This window comes from Sphaerulina musiva, assembly GCF_000320565.1.
Source record: "Sphaerulina musiva SO2202 unplaced genomic scaffold SEPMUscaffold_6, whole genome shotgun sequence".
Taxonomy (NCBI): domain Eukaryota; kingdom Fungi; phylum Ascomycota; class Dothideomycetes; order Mycosphaerellales; family Mycosphaerellaceae; genus Sphaerulina; species Sphaerulina musiva.
The window spans coordinates 1819022-1833061 of NW_016017388.1; the positions used below are offsets into that span (position 1 = coordinate 1819022).

At 51.9% G+C, this 14040-nt stretch overlaps 4 protein-coding genes across 4 annotated transcripts; 2 read left to right on the top strand and 2 right to left on the bottom strand.

The window, feature by feature from the left end:
* Positions 1–699: 699 nt before the first annotated feature.
* SEPMUDRAFT_149992 (uncharacterized protein) lies at positions 700–5255 on the bottom strand. Its single transcript, XM_016905896.1, has one exon. The coding sequence runs from the start codon at positions 5165–5167 to the stop codon at positions 815–817; it is 4353 nt and encodes a 1450-aa protein (XP_016760418.1). The 5' UTR covers positions 5168–5255; the 3' UTR covers positions 700–814.
* A 1203-nt stretch (positions 5256–6458) lies between these two features.
* Positions 6459–7546, top strand: SEPMUDRAFT_149993 (uncharacterized protein). Its single transcript, XM_016905897.1, has one exon. It carries the CDS (start codon positions 6519–6521, stop codon positions 7059–7061), a length of 543 nt encoding a protein of 180 aa, XP_016760419.1. The 5' UTR covers positions 6459–6518; the 3' UTR covers positions 7062–7546.
* A 1666-nt stretch (positions 7547–9212) lies between these two features.
* SEPMUDRAFT_88025 (uncharacterized protein) lies at positions 9213–11348 on the top strand. The gene is made up of 3 exons (XM_016910460.1): positions 9213–9625; positions 9718–10851; positions 10943–11348. The coding sequence occupies exons 1-3, from the start codon at positions 9284–9286 to the stop codon at positions 11201–11203; spliced, it is 1737 nt and encodes a 578-aa protein (XP_016760420.1). The 5' UTR covers positions 9213–9283; the 3' UTR covers positions 11204–11348.
* Positions 11349–12049: 701 nt separating this feature from the next.
* SEPMUDRAFT_68074 (protein rai1) lies at positions 12050–13606 on the bottom strand (the record flags this gene model as incomplete). Its single annotated transcript, XM_016909809.1, has 4 exons — positions 13068–13606; positions 12937–12996; positions 12770–12884; positions 12050–12714 (listed from the first exon to the last, which is right to left on the bottom strand). Exons 1-4 carry the CDS (start codon positions 13407–13409, stop codon positions 12050–12052), a joined length of 1182 nt encoding a protein of 393 aa, XP_016760421.1. The 5' UTR covers positions 13410–13606.
* Between the last annotated feature and the right edge of the window lie 434 nt (positions 13607–14040).

Consider the following 14040-nt stretch of genomic DNA (forward strand, 5'->3'; position numbering starts at 1 on the left):
TCTCTCTCTCTCTCTCTCTCTCTCTCTCTCTCTCTCTTTCTCTCCATCTCCATCTCGGCCTTGGCAAAAGCTGTGCCGACCGGCAAAGGGATGCCGTCCTCCCCACCGAACTAGGTAAGACACCTCCACCTTTATTTTCAAAAAAAGAAGAGGTATCTCCGGCATCTCCACACCAGCCTACCTTACCTAGTCATTCCTTGTGGAGGAGGAGGAGGAGGAGGAGGATTGGAGGATTGCGATGGGGAAATGATATTGTCCTTCTAGGGTTGGTTTTTGTGGAGAAGAATGGAGTGGTAAGGAAGGTACCTAGGTACACGAGGTAGGTATGCTGCTAGGTAGTGAAGTAATTAATTCGGCAAAGACAACAACAAACAGCAAATCACAACCCCTCTACATCCTACCTCCTAGAAACTGTACATTCGCAGGACGAGTATAGCGAACCTGGAAGTGAAATGAAGTGGCGGATGAAGCAGATGAAGCAGATGAAGCAGATGAAGCAGATGAAGCAGATGAAGCAGATGAAGCAGATGAAGCAGATGAAGCAGATGAAGCAGATGGATGGTGAATACATTACCTAGTACCAGGTACATGTAATGTACAGCTATGTAGGTAGGCAGGCATGCAGCCTTTCTATTATGCAGCTGAGACACATACATACCTTACCTTACATTATAGGTAGGTAGGCGGTACGAGTGGTACACCTATCCCACTGCTCGACCCGACAGCATCGCACCTTCCACCTCAGCGTACAAAGTCTCGCCCAGACTGGACAATTCCACTGTACAGTACTAGAAAGGCTACCTACAGGTAGACTTCACCCTTCTTTCTCTGCACCCGACACGGCCAGCCACCACGCCCGAAGCTCCTTGACATGCTGTCGCTCCCCTTCTCCCAACTCCACAGGCGGACCCTTGGTTTCTTCTCGGGCTCCGACATCAATCACGCTGCTTCGGCGCGACGTTCTTCGTGCACTGCCCGCGCTCCCTGGTCGCTTTGCCGTTTCGCTCTCGCCAAAGCGCCACACGGTCCATGCGCTCGCATCCGTAGACAGGAGATAGGGCTGGCGCTTGCGCGACTTGACAGCAAAGCTGCGTAAAAGGACAATGTCGCCGACTTGAGCAACCGGCAGAGTGGCACGCCACGGACGAAATACCTCAACGGTGGTAAACGCCTGGGAAGCGAACGAGGACGAGTCGACAATCTTGAAAATTGTGAAGTAGTCTCGTGGTCCACCTTTCGCACGCTCTGGGCCTTTCGTATCGTCCGTCACAACAGCAAGCACATCAATGGTGCTGTCGACTCCCGGTTGGCTCGAAGGATTGAGCTTCTCGTGGAGATTCGATAGAGGTGTGTAGTACGCAGACGAGGTGATGATACCGTTCGAGGACGTCCTTTGCAGAAGCTCGGCTTTCTCATCATCATCATCAGCAGCAGCAGCAGCAGCAGCACCAGCATCCTTCAGTTTGGTCTTGTCTTCCTCAGGAATTGATCTCGTCGATCGTCGTGGCGAGAACCAGGTTGAGATCACTTCTGGCACATGACCGAAGCGTGAGGTGAAGGACGACTTCCTGCTAGATACATCTTCAGCTGAGACTGAATCCCGCTCGATTGCTGCCTGCTGCTCCGAACGCGTGCCATCCGAAGACGAATTCCCCGAGGCAGCAGCGCGCTTAGGCGGTGGACTGATATCTGTCTCATTGCTCCTCTTTCGCTTGTGTTCCTGTGTCTTTGGTGTTGACTTTTGCGCTGTGCTCTGGGATGGCTTAGTTCGCTTGTTGGGTTCTTCTTCTGCTGGTTCTGGCATACTTTCGATGGATTCTGCTTGGGATTGTGACTTTCTGGGTGACCTCCGTAGCGGCTTCGCGGCTTCCGGAGTAAGAAGCGTGCTATTGAAGGAAGTGGTGGCTCGGCCATCACTCTCTGGAGTCTCATTACGCTGACTCAGTGTCGCGCGAGTGGCACCAACTTGAGAACTTGCAGATGAAGCAGCACGTTGACTTCGTGTCTGTCGCGCCGTCGATCTTTGACCTTGGTCTTGAGATTGGCTCGGCATATCAGCCTTGCGCGGCGACCTCCTTAGAGGCACGCTGCTGTCTTTGGACGAAGCGTTGCGCTTATGCTTACGCGTAGAGGGAGCGGTAGATGTTAGCTCCTTTGCTGGCACATCTAACACCACTTCAAGGCCTTCGCCTGTGGGCTCGGTACTTGGCGGCAAAATCAGGTGACCTGGCGCTCCAGCAGGCAACTGCGCCTCGACTTGTTGTGAATTCATGGAACGCTGTGTTTCCAGGCCAGTTGACTGATGTGACAGTTGAGCTTCTTCCTCGGGCTGTCGTGCTGGGTCCATACTATCTTCGACAAACGACGAAGCTGCCACTTGCACCACTGGTCCTTCATACATTTCGATGTTTGCGGAGTCCGGCATTGGAGCGGCAGAAGGTGTGTGGTTAAGAATCGTCGAGTCGCCCGACGAAATTTCCTGCACAGCTGAGCTGACCAGTACTTGCGACTCAGCATCAAACTTCTCACTCTGAGACTCATGTACCGCTACTTGCTCGCTCGACGGGGTCATTCCCGCTCCAGAGTGAACAGTGCCTGTCTTGGGGATTGCTTCGGTTGGCGGTGGTGCAGAGACTGCCCCCACCTCTCCTCGAGCAGTATTTCCCGTTTGGCCAACGACCTCCTCATTTGCAGCACTCCTCGAATTCACAACATCTTTCGATCGCGATGTACGCTCCAGCGGATCGGGGTCAACTTCCTCGTCAGCTGAAGATTCATCGTCGGACGCGGTGGTCTGGAATGAGAAGTAGTGATAAAGGTCAGCAATGTTCTTCGACTGAGTCGAAGGTGCTTCACTCATCCGACCCTGGCCCTGCAAATCTGGAGGTGCGATGGCGGGTGTCTCGATAGCACTGGCTTCAATCGCATTCTCAAAGACGCTTTCGGGTCCTATATCTGAGACGTGCGACTCGTCTCCAACCGCCTGAAGTGCATTCGGCAGGGTTTCAGTAGCGTCAGTTTCGTTAGGGACAATATCTTGCATGTCGACATCAGCAGCATCTGCTGCGCACGGGGAAGAGGCAACTTCTGTGGGACTGTATGATCGAGAGCCGATCATATCATCATCGACCATAAGCTCTTGCAAGTAGGCTTGGGCAGCTCGCGGCGGTTGGGACAGAAGTGGCATGATGTCAGATCGTGGATCTTGGGCTCCATGCTCACCTTCTCCATGATCGTCTGTATCGGCCCTCTCATCATGCTCATCGCCCACATCACTTGCCGCAGCGCTCGAGTCGTCGCTTGAACCAAGGTCGATGACTTCAACTTGTGAAGGGCGGGACGCAGTGCTTGGGTTGGCTGAGATTTCTGGTTGTGACCCTTCCTCCGCGACATGTTCGACAATGTCGGAGGTGGGCACACTCTCCGTGAGTTCTATCCTGCCGAATGTCGTTGGCTCGTCAGGTACACGGGTAGGGCTTCTCTCCTTCTCCGGCGAGGGCGACGCCTTAAATCCAAACAAGCTGCTATATGTCCTTTTCATGACACTGTCTTTCTCAGATTGAGACGGGAGCTTGATAGCCGGAGGCGGTGTTTCGTTGGTGCCTTCCGAACCATAGCTGAAGCCAAAGAGGCTCTGCAACGTCTTTGCCGGTGCTTTTGAAGAAAGAACCTGGGAAGGCTCGTCTGCAGCGCCACTTGGTTTTTTTGATGACGGAGGTGATCGAATCGCTTTGTCAGTTACTGTTGACGGTGGCGGAGATGATCGACTCGCTATAGCAGTTACTGTTGATTGTAGCGGAGGTGATTCAGTCGCTACTGCAGTTGCTGTTGACGGTGGAGGAGGTAATCCACTCGCCGTGCCAGTCAGTGTGGATGGTGGCGGAGGTGATCGACGCCCCACGTCTATCGTGACTTCGCCGGTGTTCGTTGTAGCTCTGTTTGGAGGAGATACACTGGAGATGGTGGCTGAGGCTGGGCTAGTGAGCTGCTCCACGGCCATTTCATTGTCGTCCGCTTCCTCCCCTTGCATGCTAAGCATTTCATCATCCTCGTCGCTTTCCTCGTTCTCGTCAAAGTACCCTGCATCTGGAGTTGTGCCTGGCTCGCTCATATCTTCAGTTACCTGAGCTGCATCCGGCTGGGGGGCCCAGTCCCAAACTTTGACACCTTCACGCTCGAGGCGCTCATTAGCAAGGCTTTGGACCTGCTGTGTGTACATCTGCTGCATCTCTTCGTCCTCTTCGGTATCAGAGGGGGTTGCGACGTAGTCCGGGTATACATCTGGGTAGCTTGATGCAGCCCAAATCTTCCTCGATGGTTGTAGGCGTTCGGCCGATAGAGGGTCCTCCGAAAAAGCGATTTGGCTTGCTTCTTCTTGCGTACTAGATGCTGCCGGTGCGTCCATCTCAATGTTTTCGCTTACATTCCTCGCTGGTATTTGCTTCTCCGGAGAAGGCGACCTGCCTGCGAGTCTCCAAGAGCTCACGTCACTGATGCGTTGCTTCTTGCGTGGATGCTCATTCTCTAGCTCGCTGTCAATATCGGCGAAGGGATCGAATACTTCGTCTCGTTTCTGGAAGCTATCACCAGAAAGTCGCTGCCGGCGGACGAAAGCCGGACTTGAGTAAATGGGCACAAGGTCTGCTCCACTGAGGCTATCTTTCAAGCTAGACACGCGCGCACTTCTGGCGGGTGTCTGCCTCGCAAGAACATTCTCGTCCATTTCAGGCGGTGGCGTGGGCTCATTCACGCTGATGTGTGTCTGCACGACTTGGCCCTTGCTGCCATCTTTCCTGGCGATTTCCATACTCAACTCGCCCCGGTACACGAGCTCACCTTCGACGCTCTTGCCAGGCGTGCTCACTTTCGAGCTGTCATGAGCCCATTGGGCGCCACGCAGATCAAGCACGACCTCATCGCCTATGCCTACTTTGCCCTGCGCCACGAGTCGCGCGCTTGCTGCTGTGAATCTCACGCGCACTTGTCCTTTGCGGCTTCTGAGCCGGAAGTCTCGGTCAGCCAGCAGCAATGCGCATTGTTGCGTCGAAGAGCTGTATGGCCAGAACAGCGAAACAACAGCGCGGATTGCCTTGTCTGGAGGAGGCGTCGACTCGGGGTCGAGGGTGTGAATAGGTATCTGTGCCGCCATTATGGGTGCAAGTGGCATGGAGGATCAACGGTGGGTCGGCATGTCTATCGACGGGCCAGAACAGAAGGAAACTGGGTTTGCGGTGTTGCTGCTGGTGTCACTGTCGCTATGAACTTGTCTCGTGTCGTTGGTGAGTTGTTCAAGTTCAAGTCCAAGTTTCGAAGTCGCGAAAACTACAGCGTGTAAGTTATTCTGTGCCACTTTCTGTGCCACTCTTCCCGGATCCGAAACTCCACTTCCGGATATAAGCGACCCCTGCTCACCCATTAACACCACCCTCTTCATGACATTACTTATTGCCCTGCACTCTGGCTTTGTCCACTCCGACCACTCACTGAAGCACGGGTACCGTCGGGTGTAGCCATCCTGCCATCGCTCCTCGACTTTCTGCATGGACAGACAGGCCACGAAGCTCTCCGTTCACACTCCTATGTCAACCGATTGATACCGGCCTTTCCAGAGAATGTAGGAGCCATACACACAGACGGCACGACTGCAAAGAAGGAGACTCTCGAGTCTGTTCGCGTGTCAGACCTGAGCTGGTATATCATATTTGGCAAGGAACTGAAGTTTTCTGATATCCAGATAGCGCGATGTCTAATTGCTGGGCTGCCTCTGCGGATAACATTATCATTTGGGCAGTGTTTTATCATGTTGAGCTGCAAGGCACTACGTACTGAACAAGCTGTTCAGCCTTAGGTAGGCATCAGCATGCCTACCTTGGAATTTCATGTCCTCTTATGACGCTATAGACTACGGGCAATGACTTGTCTCCGGAAACAATGTGTGGGCTCACAGCTCCTCTGCTGGCAATCTCAAGGGCTGGAGTCGGCTCGATGACAAACTTATAGAGAATCCAAGCTAGGATTGTCGTACACATCTCGGCTTAATCGAGACTTCCAGTTCCATAGCAGGGAGACATTGTCAACTTCTTCCGCCCTGAAAGAGACGCAGCAGCTGTCGAGACCTTCATGATAGATAGTATGCTCCGGTCCGCCAACATCTAGAAGGATACACAGGGTGATCTCTACGCAGTGGAAGCTAAATCTTCTATAGCGCAGATAGTGCCTTGTCAATCCATTGCTCCATTGTGCATCGCTACTATCAAATATCGAGGAATGTCATTTGATATCGTCAGTTCCATGTTTGATACCTGGTATCCGTTAGTTGGCGAGCCTCCAGAGACCTGGGCGCGCACCGGTCCGTGCCGGTTCGCGGGGCGAAACCAGGCTACCCAGGGTACCAAGTCCAAGGTTTGGAGCTTTGGTGACGACGATGACCGACATCCTGGTTTCTACCACATCCTTCACTTGAACATCTTCCCGCGATATTTCCCATTCGACACATATTCCGAGATTTTAGCATCACGATGGACTCGCGAGCATCCTTCACGACAATGACCGAAATAGCGTCGAACGTGACCACCACCGATCGTGCAGCTTCCTGCTGGCGTAGACAAGACTGTCACTCGTGTACGCACGACAAACATGGCTGCGGCTGGTGTCCATTCTCATCGACCTGTGTTCCGGCATCCTCTCTCACACAACCAGTATCAGACAAGAACATCTGCCCCTTGGCCGCCGAAAAGTGGGAGCTTCGCACGAAAGCACTTGGTTGTGGCTGCTCTACCACCACACTTCTCAGCATCATTGTCACAATCTTCGCCACGATTGGGGCACTCATTGTTCTGATAGCACTGGGGTGGCTGTTGAAAACCCTCAATCCCTTTTTCGGCTCTGGAGTGGTCTCTGGCACGGAGCTGAAACCCAAAGAAGGACCGTTTTATGAGGAGCGTGAATGGCGAAGACCTGGGCTGGGCAGTAAGCTGCGTGCTTGGATGGACTTGAAACCTGATTTGTCGAGCCAGAGTGAGCAGGAAGCTATCACCGAGAGATCCAGACTTCTTGGCTAGGCTTCATGTAGAAGCCGACTACTGTAGTCTGTATGGGCACACCGCATACACAAACCTACCTTCTAGGACCGTATAAACGACGCACAAGCATTCTCACTCGACAGTACAACTTGCCGACCGTCCCTTGATCTCCTCACTTCCTTACCTGGCCAACGGTTAGCAACTGCATCTCCCCGAGATTCTGTTTTGACTACATCAAACAGCCTCAAGCTTTTTGTCAAGCTTCTCGCACATACGGCGCGTTGGAGCTCGATGCGTACCGGGTGCCGTCGGCACAAGGTGGCGCGATGCCTTTTACCCTGCTAGGGCTGCGAAGGCGAGCATACCAAAACGAATGCTCCAAGTATTAAGAGGATCCGGCTACAAGGGTGTTGTGCGAACGACTGTTAGCTGTACGCTTCTATAAACGTTTCTGAGAATTACGATACAACGCAATGAAGCGCAAAGCGCAGAGCGCTCGAGAGTGCGCGGCAGACTACTCACCCAAATCAGCTTGCGACTCTCCCTAGGTATTAATGAGAGCAGTTTCGCTGCCTAAATGTAATAGCGCCGGATCATTAGTATCATGAGGCTGACACGTCGGTGACCCCGAGTTCATTCGAGTATCCATACGCAGAGCATAATGCTACATTCCGCCTCTGTAAACAACAACAACATCGGTAGCTTCGCACGGCACATGACATGATGACCAGCCACAACCGAGGCTCTCTCTCAAATTTCGGTGTCACCGAAATTCTGCCTATCTTTCCATCGGAGGTAGGAGGTATGTAGACACTGGATCAATACGGGCGAGTCCGAACGGCACAGTATAAACTTCACGTCAGCTTACCTACAGTACCTTTCACAAGCGCGCCACATGTGGCCATAGTAATCAAGACCGACGGGCTTGGCATTAACAAGGACCTTCCGTCCCCCGCCCCCTCCCTAAGTGCGGATCACATAGCTAGGAGGTAGTCGATATCAGGAGGCTCCTTGGTACTCTGTAGTAGTCTAGACCAAAATCCAACTATTGCATCCTTTCCATTGCGTCGGGAGAGTCTGATAATCTGGTGTTTGGTAATCGTACGGCGCGGGTTTCGCGCTTCAATCTCTCTGAGAAGTATCCGAGAGCAAGGATGTATATGCACGACTGTCGGATGGAGCGGACATGGAGGACAGGCAAAGAGGCAGCTAGGGCAAAAGATGGGATGGACAGTGGACTGAATGGTTGTCTTTGCTGGATCACGGGAAGGGAAAAAAAGGGGGGGAATAGATGTGATGACAGGTCAGCCGACTCGATAGCGTCTTCCTCCAAGGTTTCGAGTGCGAGGTTCGAGTTCGCAGGCTGCATAGAAGGCGAAAGGAAGGGGAAGGGAAGGCGGGAAGGCGAGAAGAAGGGGAAGGTGAATTGATCGCCGAGCCGGACTAGGCCCTGGCAAGGTTTAATTCTGGCTTTTCTCTCTCCAGATCTGCATCTTCTTCTTCCTTCTCCACACGATCCCTTCATCCTTCTTCTGCTTCTTCTTCTGCTTCTTCGGCCTATATGTTGCATGTACCTCAGCCTCGACATCCATCATCTTCCTTAGGTAATAATGTCCGCTCACACACGCGTGATCCCCGCCCCCTCCCTACTTACTGTCCTCTGTGATGGGATCTCCCCAGGAGGAATGAAATGTTACATACCTCCGTAGGAAGCGAAAGCAGCCGCAAAATACGACGCCAGAAAAGACCAAGACGCCAGAAGGACCATGCTCCCCTCTGATGTGATCCTTCCCATTGTAACAGGCGCGGACGTGCATCCCAAACAGATGCCCAGAACCGGAAGGCGATAAGTAAAGATAAGTATCATCTGGCGCGCATTGGTTCGCCATGCTTCCTGGTGTCTCAACGGGCGAAGAAAGCGTACGCTGCCCAGCCTTGGCCGCCAAGAAGAATGCTCGTAGCCACCACTTGGCCACGCGACCACAACCTTGTCGGTGCTCGGGCCCGTGGGCGAGGGATGGGATGATACATTGCGCAGGTGTGGTGGTGGTAGTGGTAGTGGTGGTGGTCGCTTGGGACAAGAGAGAGAAAAAGCTCAGGTAGTATCAAAGTATATGGTATAAGTACCAAGAGCATATGGCTCTTATTGTAGAAAATCTTTTTCCGTCGCCTCCTCCATCACCTTTATCACGCCCCTCGCCCTCGCCCTCCCCCCTCCCCTCCCCTCGCCTTCCTCCATCCCGCCCTCCCTTCCCTCACTGATGAATACCACCGCCATGCCCGATCCAGTGCCTCTGGATCCTGCGGGCGAAAAGGGCTACAATGGCGAAATCCACTCCAGCTCGAGCCAAGAGGGAGAGGAAATCTACAGCGAGCAGCATGAGGAAAGGTTCCTGACCCGCCTGGGGGTAACGGCGGAGTCGTTCCAGCGTCGCACGGGCGGTGACAAGCACAATCAGTTGAACAAGACCATGAAGGCTAGACATTTGAACATGATTGCCATTGGTGGCTCCATTGGAGCAGGTCTCTTCGTCGGATCTGGTGGTGCCTTGAGCACGGGAGGTCCTGCTGCTCTTCTCATTGGTTTCAGCATTATCGGTGTTGTAAGTTGGACTTTTCTCTCAGCAGAACAACAGTCTGCATCGATATGATATAAATATGGCTCTCTATCTCGGCTAATAAACGGCTTACACAGATGATCTTCAACGTCGTACACGCTCTCGGTGAACTCGCATACCTCTACCCGATTTCCGGTGGTTTCTACACATACTCCGTCCGCTTTATTGATCCCGCGTGGGGTTTCGCGATGGGTTGGAATTACGTATTTCAATGGGCGATTGTATTGCCTCTGGAATTAGTGGTTGCAGGACTTACAGTGAATTACTTTGGATTAGACGTCAACGTCTCAGTCTGGATAACGGTTTTCTGGGTAGCCATCATCGTCATCTCCATCTTCGGTGTGCTGGGTTATGCGGAAGAGGAGTTCTGGGTGTCGCTGCTGAAGCTCTCCACCGTCATCATTTTCATGATCATGGGTGTCATCTTCACCTGCGGTGGCGGTCCCAGCAATGGCAAATTCAGCGAATACTGGGGAGCTCGCACCTGGTACAACCCTGGTGCCTTTGCAAATGGATTCAGAGGCGTGTGCGCCGTTTTCGTGACGGCCGCTTTCTCCTTTTCCGGTACTGAACTGGTCGGTCTCGCAGCAGCAGAGTCTGCAAACCCCCAAAAGGCTCTCCCCAGCGCCATCAAGCAGGTCTTTTGGCGTATCACCCTCTTCTACATCCTCGGTCTCCTCTTCGTCGGTCTTCTAGTGGAACACAACGACGACAGACTTCTCGGCGCCGGTCTGATTGATGTTTCCGCCTCTCCCTTCGTAATCGTCGCCGAAGACGCAGGAATCCCCGCCTTTGGCACGTTCGTCAACGTCGTCATTCTCCTCGCCGTCGTCTCCATCGGTCTCTCTGGAGTTTATGGAGGCTCGCGTACTCTGACCGCTCTCGCCGAACAGGGCTACGCACCCAAATGTTTCGCATACATTGATCGTGCGGGCCGTCCTCTCGTCTCCACCATTACCATTATCATGTTTGGCCCGATTGCCTACGTGAGCGAAGCTGCTGCCGGTACTGTTGTCTTTGACTGGCTTCTCGCGCTGTCTGGTCTCGCTGCACTGTTTACGTGGGGCAGCATCTGTCTCGCACATATCCGATTCCGTCAAGCTTGGGCATATCACGGCCACTCTCTCGAGGAATTGCCTTTCCGCGCTGTCTTTGGCGTCTACGGTTCTTGGCTCGGTTTCATTCTTGTCATTCTCGTCTTGATCGCTCAGGTAAGCTTTTTTTTCTCCAAAATCCCTCAACCACTTCATCGCCCCTGTACAACAAAAGAAAAAAAAAGACTAAAACTAACACCCCCAAAAGGCCTACGTCGCCATCGCCGACGCCGTCGACACAGGAGGTGGCGCAGGAGCCGAAGCCTTCTTCCAATCCTACCTCGCCTTCTTCGTCGTCATTCTCTTCTACGCCATCGGATGGTTCTGGAAGCGCGAAGGTTGGAGAAAAGTTTCGGAAATCGATGTCGATTCCGGTCGTCGTGAACTCGATTATGAGACGTTTCAGGCTCTCAAGGCGAAGCGTGCCGCGTGGCCCGCTTGGAGAAGAGTTGCGGATAAGTTTTTTTAAAGAGATTTGTTGTTTTTTCTTTTTTGCGATAGAGGAGAGAGGGGGAAGGGGGGAGGAATGGAAGGGGTTGGTTGGTTGGTGGTGGATAGAATATGATATGATATGATGATACCTTGATACCTTGATATGAAGATGTTTTGATATCCCCCCTCGCAGTCGTATGATGTCTTTCTTTCTTACTTGTTTTTTATTGAGAAAAAATACATCAAATTTTGCCTTGGTTGTGAAGGACTTTCTTTTTCTTTTCTTTTTCTTTTTACTTTTCTTTTTCTTTTTACTTTTCTTTTTCTTTTTACTTTTCTTTTTCTTTTTACTTTTCTTTTTCATTTTCTTTTGTCCACATGGAAATCTCGCTCGTCTGTTTGTCCTCACTTTGCGCTATTTTCGCAGACGCCTTGGACTACCTTACCTACTTCCATGATCTAGATATATCATTGCGTCTAGCTAGCTTACAAATCCTAATCTTAGTAGACTTATATAACTACTATATACCTAGTTTTTGTTCCATTGCGTGCTACTGATTTCTTGTTTACTTCCTCCTCCTCCTCCTCCTCCTAATAGCAAGGTAGATCAACTCTACCTCTACCTCTACCCCTACCTCCTAATAAGTATCTTTCTTTGAATCATCAGCTACAATAATAACAAAAAGTATTATGCCGTTTTATAGGTAGTTCTTTTTTGAAAAAGAAATATGTTCGCTATGCGGATTTCTTATGATCATAAAGTATATCAGATGTCATCGGTCAGATGGGGATGGTGGGACGTGTAGGGTTGGGAGGGTTACTTGTATGGGTTGGTTAGGGGCGTAGAAGGGAAGGACAAGCAACAAACACACTTCATAATTTTCTATGAAAGCCCTTCTTCTTCTTCTTTTTGCTGCTGCTGCTGCTGCTGCTGCTCTCTATGCTCGTAAAACACGGGCGGCACAATTTCCCGAGAGTATTCCTCACTGATCTTATGCAGCGAGATCTCTTGGGCGCCCTTGCGCCGCTCAATAGTCCACGTACCATTGCCCCTGACGTGCTCTCGGAGAAAATCCAAAAATGCAGCAGCAAAATTGATGCATGTATTACCGTTCCACGTCCGCAGTCCCTGTCGCTGGACAAATGTGGGAATGTCCAAGGTTTTCCACTCTTCGAGACGCTCCAGATGGCCGTGTACGGTGCGGAATCCAATGATGATTTTGGGGACACCGAGCAAGAAGGACTGGGCCCAGAAGCGGCACATTTTGCGTTCAAATTTACTGGCTGCGCGATGGTCGCTGGCGCGAAAGCTGGCCGAGGTCTTCAGTTCGACATAGGGGATCGGGTCGTCCGGGTTGTCTGGTTTGCAGCCCTCCACGGCGTCTACTTCGCCTCCGATCACGATGGTGTGGTTGCCGATGCCTGTGCGTACTACCGAGCAGTATTGGGCATAATTGTTGACGATCTCGTTCTCGCGGTTTTCGACTTCCTCTCGTGAGCACTCGGCTAGTGGTCGTGGCAAGGTGGACAGCGTTTCGAATTTGTAGCCTGGTCACGACATTAGCGAGTGGACCCATGTGTCTGGTACAGTCGAAATACGAACCCCAGAATGACATTTGGTCGGGGTCAAACATTGCTCGCCGTGCTCTCTGCTGGCTATCCTCGACTTTGGTCTGAGCTTCTTTCGCAGACTGGTTCTCTTCGATGTAGATGGTGCCCTAACAGCGCGTGTCAGCGATTAACGAGAGTCAACATGGAGTGGATAGTCACCTGGTAGACTGTTGCGTTCATTTCAAATTCGCCGTACTCGTCGAAGGGCGCAGTCAATATCTGCGGAAATCAGTCATCTGCTGAAGACATGGATGAGACCACCCCTTGATGCCCGGTCGATGTAACTCTACCTTGGTCATCATGCCACGCCAGGTGATTATGTCCGCGTCCAGTCTGGTGCCCGTCTTCTGTTCATGGTGCCGGATGGTGTCGAGGAGAGGATTGAGGTGAAGGTTGGGCTGGTCGTTGTATTTTTCGAAGGATTCATATCCTTTTGAGAGATCGATTCTATTCTGAGCCCGATCACCAGGGAGGTGGAAGAACGGCGGATAGTAGTATCTCAAGCTCCTGTCGTCGAGTGGAAAGCAGACATGCTTGTCGTCAAACGAGAACTCGGTAATCTCACGGGGTCGCTTGATGGCTGCCGACTTGGCCTGGAAGGGCGTCAGATCGTGGAACTTGAAGTGTAGCATGTCGGTCGATTTTGCCGTTTCATCGTGGTGTTGTGGGTGTTGGTGTTGTTGTTATTGCAGTGGTGGTTGTTAGTTGGTGCCTCAGTTGGCTCGACACGGCGCGATCTGTCTTTGGCTTGGCACTTCTCCAATTCTAGTCTCCGGCTGGCCTTCTGGGAGCGAGATCATCCGAGCAGAGGTCGATGAGCTCATGGGGAGGATATAGCAGCCGCACAGCTTCTGTCGAGGAGGAAGAGAAGTGGACGAGAAAGTGGACTCGATAAAGAAAAGACATCGACCTCAGTTATACAGACCCTGAGACCAGCCCCGGTCAGTAGCCGGTAAACCCTTCTCGTAATCAGCAAGAGGCGGCAGGCCACAACCGGACCCGGGAACCCTAAACTTTAAAGTATAAACTTCTGTAATAATCAGAATACCGGAGATCCCGATATTACCTGGTATATATACATGTCCACAAATGTGTAGCAAATTTATACAAACGCATGGAAACAAAGAATTTTGGGGGTTTACGACTTCACGGGTTGAGGTTACGTTTTGGCCGCTTCCGAGGTAACCAATGAACCAGTGAACCAGCAAACCCTTTTCGTTATCGTCTCCAAAATTTGCTTCTCACCACGAACAACGCATTCTC